The 12,154-nt window shown below is 52.3% G+C and overlaps 1 protein-coding gene across 1 annotated transcript in view; it reads right to left on the bottom strand.

The window, feature by feature from the left end:
• Positions 1-2,075: 2,075 nt before the first annotated feature.
• Positions 2,076-12,154, bottom strand: part of LOC119092171 (tyrosine-protein phosphatase 99A) — a 43,878-nt gene continuing 33,799 nt past the window's right edge. The window contains exons 5-19 of the mRNA XM_037215147.1: positions 10,282-10,475; positions 9,506-9,620; positions 8,828-9,031; positions 7,956-8,236; positions 7,445-7,713; positions 6,875-7,158; positions 6,429-6,640; positions 5,702-5,737; positions 5,004-5,129; positions 4,390-4,556; positions 3,609-3,897; positions 3,069-3,368; positions 2,742-2,867; positions 2,298-2,618; positions 2,076-2,207 (exon numbers count right to left, since the gene is read on the bottom strand). Coding sequence (XP_037071042.1) covers positions 2,076-2,207; positions 2,298-2,618; positions 2,742-2,867; positions 3,069-3,368; positions 3,609-3,897; positions 4,390-4,556; positions 5,004-5,129; positions 5,702-5,737; positions 6,429-6,640; positions 6,875-7,158; positions 7,445-7,713; positions 7,956-8,236; positions 8,828-9,031; positions 9,506-9,620; positions 10,282-10,475 — 3,056 coding nt within the window. The remainder of the gene's footprint in view (positions 2,208-2,297; positions 2,619-2,741; positions 2,868-3,068; positions 3,369-3,608; positions 3,898-4,389; positions 4,557-5,003; positions 5,130-5,701; positions 5,738-6,428; positions 6,641-6,874; positions 7,159-7,444; positions 7,714-7,955; positions 8,237-8,827; positions 9,032-9,505; positions 9,621-10,281; positions 10,476-12,154) is intronic.

Genomic DNA, 12,154 nt, shown 5'->3' with positions numbered 1-12,154 from the left:
GTATTACCAGAGGGATTCAGATGCTCTACCCGACGTGACCTAGACCCAAAATAAAATTAACACAATCCTTGACACACCTCGGACGCATTCATTCGTGAAATTATTTATCAACAGCAAATTTTGCGCTTTTTCAAATTTGATCTGATGTGACATTGACCTTGACCTTGGCCTTACCTCAACAGAGTGGAGCCCTTAAAGGAGCGAAGCCCTAACTCCTGGGAGTGGGGTCAAACCACAGGGAGTCGTGCCGCCGACGGCAAGGCCCACCAAGGGCCCTAGGGCATTGGACCAGCAGCTCCACCTGCTAATCAGCAGCTCCGCCACCTGCTGCTAGCACCTGGAAACAGGACTGATTAAGGACTCGTGGGGCCGAATCGACTTCGCGGCCCCCACAGAGATGTGGGAGCTGAGTTCGGCGGAGCTGCGCCGAGGGCGGCCGGTGCGGCGCTGGGGCTGCTGTGGTCGCAGCGTCAACATCGACCGCAGCTGCGGCGACAAACCATCGCGCAGACACAGATTCTTCGACCAGTAGGGCATTTCGGGTGAGGCCGTCCGATGGCAGGAGGTCAGCTGACTGGTGCACATGTTTCAGGAGTCTTGCCTTATTGCTGTTGGTGATTTTGCCCTCATGAGGAAATCTGCTCTTTCCCTGTCCAAAGATTTGTCAAGGACGACTCCAGGGCTGGAGAGAGGGGGGTGTTGTGACTGGTCGGAGAACGCTAGCCATCACACAAGATCCCAACTGGCCCGTTTACACCATGACCTTGTGACCCCTCCCCAGACTGAGGTTTACGGGGACGGACGGCCGCGGCCGATTCAGGCGCTAGAACAGCATGCACGCGCCCAGGATGAGGTGCAGCTTGTTTACGAGAGCGTGGCGCATGACCGGCTCAGACGCTCGCGAGAGTGGGCCGTAAGTGTGGCCCGGTAAATACGCGTTGTAGTGCATGGAGTAGTCGGGTACTACTGAGCTATCGATGAACGAAGTGGTCGCATGCCAGCAAATGTGACCAGTACTACTCGAGCTGCGATTCTCTTGTGTGGCTTTGAACAACAGAGGTTTTGTCCGCTTTTACCACCACTCTGACTTCAAACTTTGTATGTCTGCGTCTGTGATAGTAATATAGGATCGGTCGCCTGAACCCAAATATGGCAGTTTGTAAGCAGATACCGGAACATTGAATCACGCCTCGGTTTTTATTCCCCAATACATGATCACATATCACAGCAAATGCCATTATAAAATATCACAGTAAACACCCAGTTCCACGATCAGAAACGCCAAGATCCGCGAATACTGCACACGCTATTCCAGAGCACGATGATAACTAGATCCAAATACAATGGAAAGTACAGCAGCCACGCAGCTGCACAAGCCAAGACGCTTAAGTGTGACGCTACGCCTCAAGTAGCAGCATGGACATGTTGAGATGCCTTTAATTGAGTTGCAGCCACCCAGTGTTTAACCTAGTGGCTTCTGTCAGACTTGCGACAATTCCAGCCTTCCCTCGCATACACAATGTGTAAGACATCATAAGAACATTTCTACACTTTGTACACGACGTCTTGCGTGGCCCATCTGTGAGTAGTTACACTCATTTACAGACACTTTCATGCTCCCCGGCACCGCAGCATGAGACTGTAGAAATCTCGTCGCTGCTAGCATGAATCCGGCCACCTAAGGACGTCCAGAGTATGAGATCCGGCAGCACACTTGACGGCGACTTTTGAGACGTCTTATCTGTATAGCAATTACGCATCGAGCACACGTCCCACCGGCAGCTGCGACCCACACTCCAGCCGGGTCAAATGAGGCTACATTCACAGTCGCAGCGTGCTGCTACTGTTACCATATTCCCGATGGTCCCTCAGTCTCAGAGTGGGCACAGACTCTGGCTGGGCTGGAAACCCCAACTTGAGCGGAAGCCAGCAGCGTACGACCACATACGAAAGGGCGCACTCAGGCAGTAGCTCAACGCACTTTCCCCCAAGTTCACTGCAGGAACTCTTTTCATCGAGTCACCCCTGTTGCGCACCCGACAGACTCGACAACCCCTCGGTTGGTGGCGCACATTCTACGGACTCGACAGGTCTTCACCGACGTCCACCACGAAACTCTCCATGCCGTCGGGCGGGATCCTGACGAGAGTGTCGCTGCAGCGCACGGACCGCTGGCGCTGGCACGTGCCGCCCTTCTTCAGGATCGACTTCAGCGTCGGACGGGGCACGTCCGTCACGTCGGGTGGAGGCGGAGGCGGCGGCGGCGGCAGCGACGGCGGGCCACAGCCGCCGGCCACCAGCGCCTCCGCCGCCCGGTACAGCAGCAGGAAGTCGTCCTGCACCCGCCACACGCCCGGCCGCCGCGTGTGGTACAGTCGCGCGTACATGTACACGTCGGCGTGCGACTCGTACTCCAGCTGCTTCATCAGCGTGGTCAGGCAGCAGAAGGTGGCGGCCTCGGTGCCGCCGAAGCGGTCTACCACCACGCACGGCCCGTTCTGGTACTCCAGGTGCCAGCGCTGCACCACCTGGATCAGGTCGAACACATGACCGACGGGCGAGCAGGTCGCCGGCCAGTTGGAGCACTGGATGATGCGCACCGCCAGCTCGTAGTCGTCCTGCGGCGACAAAAATCGCAGCGTTAGCACTGTTGGAGGCGGGTCTAATACGGATAGACAGCCGCCCTGGGCGAATATGCTATGACGAGCAGAGCTCTCTGAAATCACCATTCCGTGCCTTACCGTGTGTGATTGTAAGGTAAAGTCCCGCAGCACGTAGTGTCCACCCTGAGCCTCGGCCGTGAAGCGGACCCGGAACTGCTCGCAGTCAATGTCGTCGTGTTCCAGCGGCCAGAAGATGCAGTACTCCTGGAACACAGCCAACGGGGCGACCAGATCAGTACAGCTAATCACAAAGTCATCGTTAAAATGCATGCCAAGAAGACTTTGCTTTGAGATGCATCGTTGTTTCTTTCTCTGAGCCAGAATCTGACTTTCTTAGGTTGATCATCCACGTGCGGTCAGGATGTGGGCGGTCGTTTGGACGTTACGATCCCCGTCGCCTCTCACCTGGTCATCCACAGGACTGAGCAGAACGATCGTCTGGGCGTTGTGATCCCAGACCATCTGCCAGAAGGCGGCCAGCGTCGAGGCCAGCGGGTGCTGCGTCACCACGAACTCCCGCAGCCGGCTGAAGCCCGGCAGCCAGGAGGCGTTGATATAGTCGGAGCATTCGACGCCCGGCCGCGGCGTGACGCACACGCGGCTCGCCTCGGTGGGCAGCAGCTCACCTCGCCGGCTCTTGTGCACGTTGGCCGGGTGACGCCCCGAGGTCATGTTGAAGTCCGACGCCTGGTCGTAAGTGACCAGCTGGGAAACGTAACATACCTCAATAAGGGAACAAGCTTTCCATTGACTAATTCTGGCAGACAGGGACATCAACAACATTGTGCCCTCAAGCTCAGAAAAAGAAGTGCATTCGATGCTTCAAAAGACTGCAGATCACAGTAAGAATTATAGACGAACCTTCCAGTTAAACTGCACCGTTCCTTCTTCGGGGCATCGTGCAAAGGGACCTTCTTCATCTATACGCAAAACTGTAAAACTCACCCTGAACTGTCTGTCGAGGTTGTACCAAGGATAGACATCCTCCTCTGTGGTTAGGAGGTTGTGCAAATATCGCCGCAGAAAAGTACGGTGTATATCGGTCTCGCCACTTTCGATCAGCTCCAGCAGAGCGTCGTGCAGGAATATGTACTGCTCCTCGGTCTGCACCAGGAAGTTGCGTTGCGTCCGGATGTACTTGAGGAAGCCAAAGACGTTCAGTTCGCCCTTCGCCCGGATCATCCGCATCATCGAGTCCAGGACAATGTAGGTGCCGGTCCGCCCAACACCCGCACTGGAAGCGAAAACATCACGAATTTGTGATGGTCTGTAACTACCCGGAATTTCAAGAGCTACATTAAACGTCAAACATTAAAGGTACGTTAAACGTTAAAAATTAGGTCGTCGATAATGAGTTGCATGTGGCTACAACAACCATCTGTATTTCATCCATCTCACCAAGCGTCAGCTGGCTTGCTCAGCTGGCTCATCAACGGCCAGCGAAGCAAACCACCCCGTTTAAAGCCAAGGTATTCAAGCCTCCAGAGGCGACGATATCCTACAAATACCTCGCCGGTTGCCCCCCCCCCCCCATCCCCCTCCGGCGGACACACCGCCGCACCGGCCCCGACGTCAGTCCGCCGGGCCGCACCTGAAGTCGGCCACCGCGGCTCACCTGCAGTGGACCATGATGGTCCCAGTTCCCTCCCCTCCGGCGGACACACCGCCGCACCAGCCCCGACGTCAGTCCGCCGAGCCGCACCTGAAGCCGGCCACCGCGGCTCACCTGCAGTGGACCACGATGGGCCCGGCTCCCTCCGGGTTGGCGGCGGCCGACTTCCGGACGAAGCTGAGGATCGGCAGCGGACTCTCGGGGATGCCGTGGTCCGGCCAGTTGGTGTAGTGGTACTGGTACACCGTCCTCTCCGTCGACGCCCGGCGCTTCTTCTTCAGCTGGAAACGTACGCGCACGCTGATGCGGACGTGCTGCAGTGTGCAGCCTGTCCAAAAATCCTGCCGCTTCTACTCTCAAACGTCTCTTGTTTTCAATATGACCAGATTTTTCTTGACCATCGTAAGCTTGGTGTGTGATTTGGGCCAACGTCGTTATAAAGCGAACCATATGGCAGATATTCATATAAGTAGCCTTCACCTTAGTGATATTAGTCGCAAGTACCGTGCTATTATTACCAGCGTATCAGACTAGAAATAGCGCTTAACTATTAACGTCCCGCAAAATGACTAGTGTGCTGCCGGGCTATATATGCTGAAGGCTCTATCCCTGTCAACTTATCATCAAATGTTTGAATCATGGTCTGAAACAAGACAGACATTTGCGACATACCAAACCCGCGTATCCACAACAGTTTTCACGCGTGCTCATTCGTGTTTTCTCATTACCTTCATGTGTTGTACTCGGAATTTCCTGATGGTGTACGTCGCCATGACATCTTGGCCTAGAGAGGTGACCTGAATGACTCCAAAAGTCTCCGTTCCCTCCTGCGGCCAGTACATGTCGCACTTTTTCTGAAAGGATATCTCTGATCAGAGAAGTGAAACTTTTTGGTGCACACTCAACAGCATGCGATGCCAACAACGATTTGTCACCAAGTAAGCTCACTGCTGGCCTTATGATCCTATCGCGCGTCACTCATGAGGTAGGGTCAGAACATGGTACTTCGATGTCGCTTTCAGATACGAGTGGGTTTTCTAGGGATTTAAATTTTTAAGCTCCAAATCAAAGAACCTGCATAGCTCCAGTAACATCCTGCAACAAGGGTGAGACAACGGCATGAACTCTAAGGCTTGTTTTCATTGAACCCAACACCACCTCATCGGTAGCACAATAAAACACAAATACGTGTCAGGAAAGTAAGCGTCTCGCTGAATCAAAACAGAACGCCGAAAACCACATGAGGTGCTAACGCCTCGTTTACAGCAGAACACTCAGTTTTGCAAAATACAGCGATGTCAACCGGTTAGAGTCAGTGACGTCACGAGCGTCAAAGTCTGAAGAAAAATAAATGAGTGACGAACAGTGACGGTGTCAGTGACAAACTCTGAAGTCAAAAATCCAATGTTCCGACCTTTTTGATTACCTCAAAGTGCGCCCCGGATGGCTCTTTGTCCGAATCCTATCCGAACAGACATGAAATACACAACACAAGTGTTCACGGCAGGACAGATCAACAGCAGCAGTCGGCAGGAGTCGCGGATAGTGCACTTGGGGTGACGCGATAAAAAATATCCCACGTATTTTGCCATGCAACTAGAATGCTCTATGTTGATGTACCTTGCAACATAGTACGAACCATCGCGTCCCGATGAATGCCCGAGAAACTACGATATTTCACGATATTACGATATTCCAATAAAATATTGTGAGATTTGCGTAGGGTGTCTGCTGAACTAGCCGCTGTTCAGGCGCCCATGGCCTCGGAGACATAAAAAAGCCTAGCGACATGAAAGCAATGGAACAAAACTATTATAATATCATATCGACGTAAAGTGTTATGATATCAAAGTATGCAAAGAATTGCCGAACATTACTATGAATGAAATCCTTCTCGGCGCCCAAAACTTGCCAACCCAGGTCCACTTACAGGATAAAGACGGCATCCTGTCCCCCATTTCTGGTTTGTGACACAACAGAAAATGCATTAAACGACAAACTTTCTCACAAAGCACGAGTTTCTATGCCGGTACAAAAAGTCACCCTGCAAGCTCACTGCACCATTCACGACGCCTTCCACGTTGCATGGAATCACTGAGGCAAACGCTCTGCAACTCATCCAATGTTGACAAAGAGATCACGGCTAGACATACCCTGCCTCGCTCCACCAGATTGGTGATCATGACGAGAACGTGGACGTTCTGTTCCCACACCATCCTCCAGAAGCTGTCAAACGTGGCCGGCAGCGGGCCTTGAGTGCCGATGTAGACCCGTCTCCTCTGATAGCCGTCAATGTAATTGGCGTTCACGTAGTCACACTGCTTCTGCGACCCCATCAGCTGCAGAGGCACCCGCGTGTGGTCGTCTGTGAACGCAGGTAAAGGTTTTTACAGCGGTTTCGGGATTTTGCTAGAAATGATCGTGCATGCACTGGGTGATGAGTCGCTGGTAAATTTTTACACTCCAGTAAGCCAGCATGGCCAGCCAGCCAGCCAGTCTGTGTTTTGGAAAGATTATGGTAAGTAACTTTTGATTGTCTGGATTACAATATGAGCGCTTGTTCAAGAGGCTGCTGAAGTAAGAAGCTGAGGCCACTCACAAGCCACAATGTTGAGGTATCTGTTCTTGTCCTTGTTTTCGGTATGCTGGCTGAGGTCGGACGCGTAGCCGTCCAGCAACGTCTGCGTCTGGATCGCCTCGTACTCTTTGCTGAAGCCGATGTCGCCGTCGGCGTGTAGTCTACTGACGTGTTTGGGGAACAGGTGGACAGGGATGGGACCGGCCGTGCTGCCGTCCGGGGAGTCGTTCTCCCATTCGGTGGAGAGTGTGCTACACGTCTTGCTCGGCTCGTCCAGGTAGTTATAGGCCGCCTGAAAGTATTTCCTGGGGAGGAAAAATGCCCTCGTCGTTACCGCGAGCAATGCTTAGAATCCGAGAACAAGCTAGCACTGGTTCTAACAAGCTTCCCGAAAGCCCCGAGCGCCGAAAGGCTTTTCAACCTCACAGCCAATCCAGTTGCAACACCATACGTTACTGGGGCGACCAGACCCCGGTAAGACCACACAGCCTCAGCAAACAGCGTTTCCAAACCCTGGCCATATATTTCCATCCCTAGATACAACCACGTAAATCAGAAACCCCCAAAACGCAGGTGCCCAACGATTTTCACCTCCAAACGAAGAACGCCGTCATGGCGAGAAGCAAGGCGAAACTGGCGCAGGCTACGCCAGCGACCATGCCCGAGCTGAGATCCCAGCCGGTCCGCCGGGAGTTCATCATCTTCAGGTACTGGATCTTCTCACAGTCGGGCTGCAGCATCACCTTCCTGGATTCCGACGACTGGCCCCAGTACAGGACAGAGGTGTTGAACCGAGATTTAGTGACGCCGACCACGCTGACTTCGTACATGGTGTCCGTTGTCAGGTTCTTGAGTGCGAGCTGCGAAACAGAATCAAAGGTTTAAGGAACAAGCTGCAGCACGCACTAGAGGGGGGGAGATCTCTTGAACGTTGCCTTGGAACAAAATCGCGTTTGCATTTACAGTATAAACAGTTCATCGCATCCCTATATACGCTTAACCTGAACGCCTGCAAGCAGTGTGGCAGGATATTCTCTTGCCGCTATAATGTAAAGGTGGAATAAGAAGACCAGAAATGTCCCCATGAAGAGCAAAAACTTACCTGCTCTTGCTCGACGCTGACGGCCGTAGGAATCTGGATCTGCTCGAAGTCCGTGTCGTACTCGCTCCGGTAGCGCACGTAGTACAGGTCGATGGAGCCCCGTACCCGCTCCGGCCGCCGCCAGCGCACGTAGATGGAGGTGTCGGCCTGGCACGTGACGTTGGACAAGAGCGGCGCGCTCGGCCCGCCCACGTCCGTGCGGAACACCAGGTTCTCCGACTTCTGGCCCTCGTGCTTGCTCGTCTTGGCGTGAACCCAAGCTGTGTAACGCGTGTAAGCAGCTGGAATAAATGAAAAGCAAACATCGGTGGGAGCAAAGTAGTGGGAACACTACGTAGCATCCAACCCCATGGTACAACACGTACCGTTTTGGACGACTTTGGCTGGAAGGGTTTTTCTGTTAAAGCCATTTTGAAAATAGCTGGACTGAAACCAGCTGTTCTATGCGCAAAATATTCTACGATAATCTATGTTAGACGTGATCTTGAAATTAAGCCAGTTACGTCAGCCGACCCAGTAAGTCGACGTTTTGCTTACATTTGTTTCAAGGGTCTTTCTTAGACCAATCCTTAATAGAATAAAAGACATCAGCTGGCTCACAATTATTTCGATCCGGACTGGGGACATCACCCTAAGTGGGAATACCGCCTCGTATACCCGGCTCTTAAGTGCCGAGGGTTATTGACTGAAGTGCCCACAACTGGTGGTAAAATAAATGGACTTCTGTGCGGCGAGGCAAGCGACCTGCATCAATAATAACCATTCCAAAGGCGTCTTGAGATCCATTTACATCCATCACCTACGATGCAGCAGTTGGAGTTAAGGATCGGTTCGCAGACTTTGCACTTCATCAAAGTTTTCATGAAACTTACCTAACCCTGTCAAGTTATAAGCCATTTGCGGCCTGGCCTCCCTGATGATCCTGTTGTCTGTGATGCTCCTGATTCCCCGAGTGAACTCGAAGTAAAGGTAGTACCCCACTATGACGCCGTTGGGATGCACCGGCTCCTTCCACGTTAGCAACGCCCAGCTGTCCCCGACCAGCGAGTGCGTGAGGTTTTCCGGCCGGTCTGGAACTAGAACACAACAACATGCGTAACAGTCACGAAAACCGGCAGCTCAAAATAAATGCCTAGATGATGTCCAGATGCCCTCAAAATAGATAGATGCTCAAAATTTCAGATGCCCGTCATCCGCATAGCAGCCTGCTGTGGGAACCCAGAATGCCACGCCACTGTAAACTTTAAATAGGCGTGAGAGGAGGTCACCGGCAGTGGAAGTGTTGAGAATTGCATGAGGAGTGCGCAGCATCTGTTCTTGACCGATGATTTCAAAGTAATTATGGTTTCTCATCATATCAACCCACTCATCTTATGCTAATTTTCAGTGACGTCATAACAAGACTACACTTTAAAGGATCAGAGTGTTTCACTGGCTCTGCGTGGCCTTGGGCAATTATAATCTTGACATTTGCACTCGCACTCGCACAAGTGTTTGGTATGACACCGTTCAGTGTAAGGCTTGGATAATTTTTTTAAAAAAGAACTTACCTCCTTCCAAGGTCGTTTCCCTGACGACGGCGTACGGTCCGAGTCCCACCATGTTCTTGATGCCGACTCGTATTAGGTACTCCGTATAGGGCGTCAAGTCCTCGATTATATAGCTCTGGGAAACGCATGCCTGATGTAGGTCTGCATATTGCACATACACGGCGGCGCGAATCTTACAATCTGACTTTATGCATGGTGGCAATGATGTCAAAAATACGCGACGTTTCGGTTAAGAGCTGTGGGAAACGGCACCCAGAAAAGAAATTCCGATCAGCGTCTTGTGCACCTTACGGACATGTTCCATACTTGATCAGCAATATGGTGAAATGCGGTGTATGCAAGGTGAACATCCAGCACAAGTTTTGTTCTCGCACAAACACATTGATGAAACCCAACTTTTTGAAAACAGCCTGTAAATTTTTGGATCCGCAAATGTTGCGCTGATTTTCTCCTTACAACACCAAGAGTGTGTGGTGCCGAATTCACACCTTCGTGCAGAAGGTGGGGCAGCCACAGATTTAAATGCTCCAACATTATGACCAAGGCGCACATGATCCGAGATCGCACCCAACCCTGACACGTTGGCCCCAAATTTACAGCGTTTTCAGCACGCTGCAAGTTGCGCAATAACACCACCGAGCATCATTCTAAGAAATGGAGCGCCGAGATAGCATATTTGACGACATGATGCTCCTTCTCGTAAACCGCGTGCACGGCCATCTCCCGGCACTGCCACAAACGACATAAATCAGCAGGAAAATAGTCAACATACTCACTGTGGTTTCGTTCACGTTGCCGGGTAGGTCGATCGTAGTCCACTCCGCCCCGTCCAGGTCACGTGGTCGGTACGCAATCACGTGACCGATGAACTCTCCGTTCATCTCGGAGCGGTCCGGCGGCCTCCAGATGACCTCAATGGTGTCAGCGGTGGGACTGAACGTTTTGACGACGGTGGGCTTGCCGCTCGGCGCTGCGGGAACGTCAACTCGCTACAGTCCCGACTACGATAGTTCCAGGCTTACTAGGCCAGAGAGATGATCTACTGATATTGAATATGAGCGTTTACTGCCTGCGCATTTGCTGGTCGGGTTTTGAGAACAATCGTTGCCTATTGCTAGGTACAAAGATCTGGCGTAGGATATTTTGCGATAATGGGAAACATCGAGTAGAGTGCAGAATGCCCTCAAAACACATTCAGCTGCGACAACCAAGCAACCACGTATAATGAGTCCAAGTTATCCAAGTTATCCCAGTTATCGATCTTTAATGAAACAGGAGGTGCTTGTTTAAAAGTCCCAAAGGGCACACCTTAGTTATGTTAATGTGCATATTGATGACCAAATAAGGAAATGACTGCGCTTGAGGATATAGGAAGTAGAAATACAAAACACGATGTGCAGAGCTATAAAATTACGCAAAGGGAGAACTTAAATTTACATGATGGTCAGGCGAATATGAAGAATGGAGGACAGAAAGTACAGTCGTAGCCGCAGTCGGCACGCACACTCCACTAGTCTATCCATAGGTCGCACTGTCGCCAAGGATGCAGTAATAGCTCACGGGCTCTATGGTATTAATGCTGACATTTTCCACATTACAGAACTGCTCAGCTGTCGGATGTCCTCCTTAAGTTGATGCACGACACCAAGCCCTTCTTCGAAGGCTTGAACCCATTAATTTGAGCTGTTGAAGCGCGACGATACTGGATGCTTTACCTCGAGAGGCGCTCTCAAAGACCTGACTGCTGCATGGCCTTGTTGCCAACTACGCCTGCCCCCCCCCCCCCCTCCCACCCCCGTCCCGATGGGGCCGTCCGGTAGGCCAGCGTCTACGGAAGCGCCTGGCGCCCGAGAGAGTCATGTCCTGAATGGAACACGACGGCGACGGAGCTGGTGCGGGCGGGGTCGAGGCGGCGGCCGCGGCACGACATCGACCCACGTGTCGGGGCAGCCGAATGGGGCGAGGCGGAGCCGGCGCCGCTCGCCACGATCCCGTCGTTGACACTCGGGACGATCGGCGTGAGCGGCGCACGGTGGTGCCGCTCACGCTAGATGGTACCCGACGGCGATCACGCCAGGTATCTATCACCGAGTGAACGTCACAGGGGCTCACAACGGCTGCACATTGGCACCTGTCTGCTGAACAGAATCCCACTACTCGTGGCTTCGATTGTGGTTGATCGGCAACCACCCTCTTTAGGAACCCAACCACCCAGCCCTCTTTAGGAATCTAGCCTTGCACCCTTCGGTTGCCCTGTTATTTTCTACGTATCTCTCGCTGACGGATGTGACCTGTTAGCTATCTTGCGCCATGGATAGACGCAGCTGGCGTGTCCGTGCTTCGACACGTGATTCATTTTTTGGTGGGGGGTTTCTTGGCAACTGCCTGATGCATTAACTCTTTTGCCGCTACCATTACTAGACAGAAACCTAGCTTAGTACCACATCTGAAATGCACGATAACTAGGATAAACAAAAGCGAAACCGTGATAGTTTGCCGTGCCTATAAAAAAGCTAGTTCATCTTGCCCGGAAACCTCTTTGGTCATTATGCACTTACTCGTTATGTCATGTCTCCGACCATTGTTATGTGGTTGTGAACTTGACATAAGAACGTTGAACTCATAATTCCAAAACACCAGGAGCTCAGG

The sequence above is a fragment of the Pollicipes pollicipes genome, unplaced genomic scaffold (assembly GCF_011947565.3).
Source record: "Pollicipes pollicipes isolate AB1234 unplaced genomic scaffold, Ppol_2.1 Scaffold_3447;HRSCAF=4054_pilon_pilon_pilon, whole genome shotgun sequence".
Classification (NCBI taxonomy): domain Eukaryota; kingdom Metazoa; phylum Arthropoda; class Thecostraca; order Pollicipedomorpha; family Pollicipedidae; genus Pollicipes; species Pollicipes pollicipes.
The sequence above is the reverse complement of the archived record's forward strand: the minus strand, read 5'-3'. Positions and strand labels throughout refer to the sequence as shown.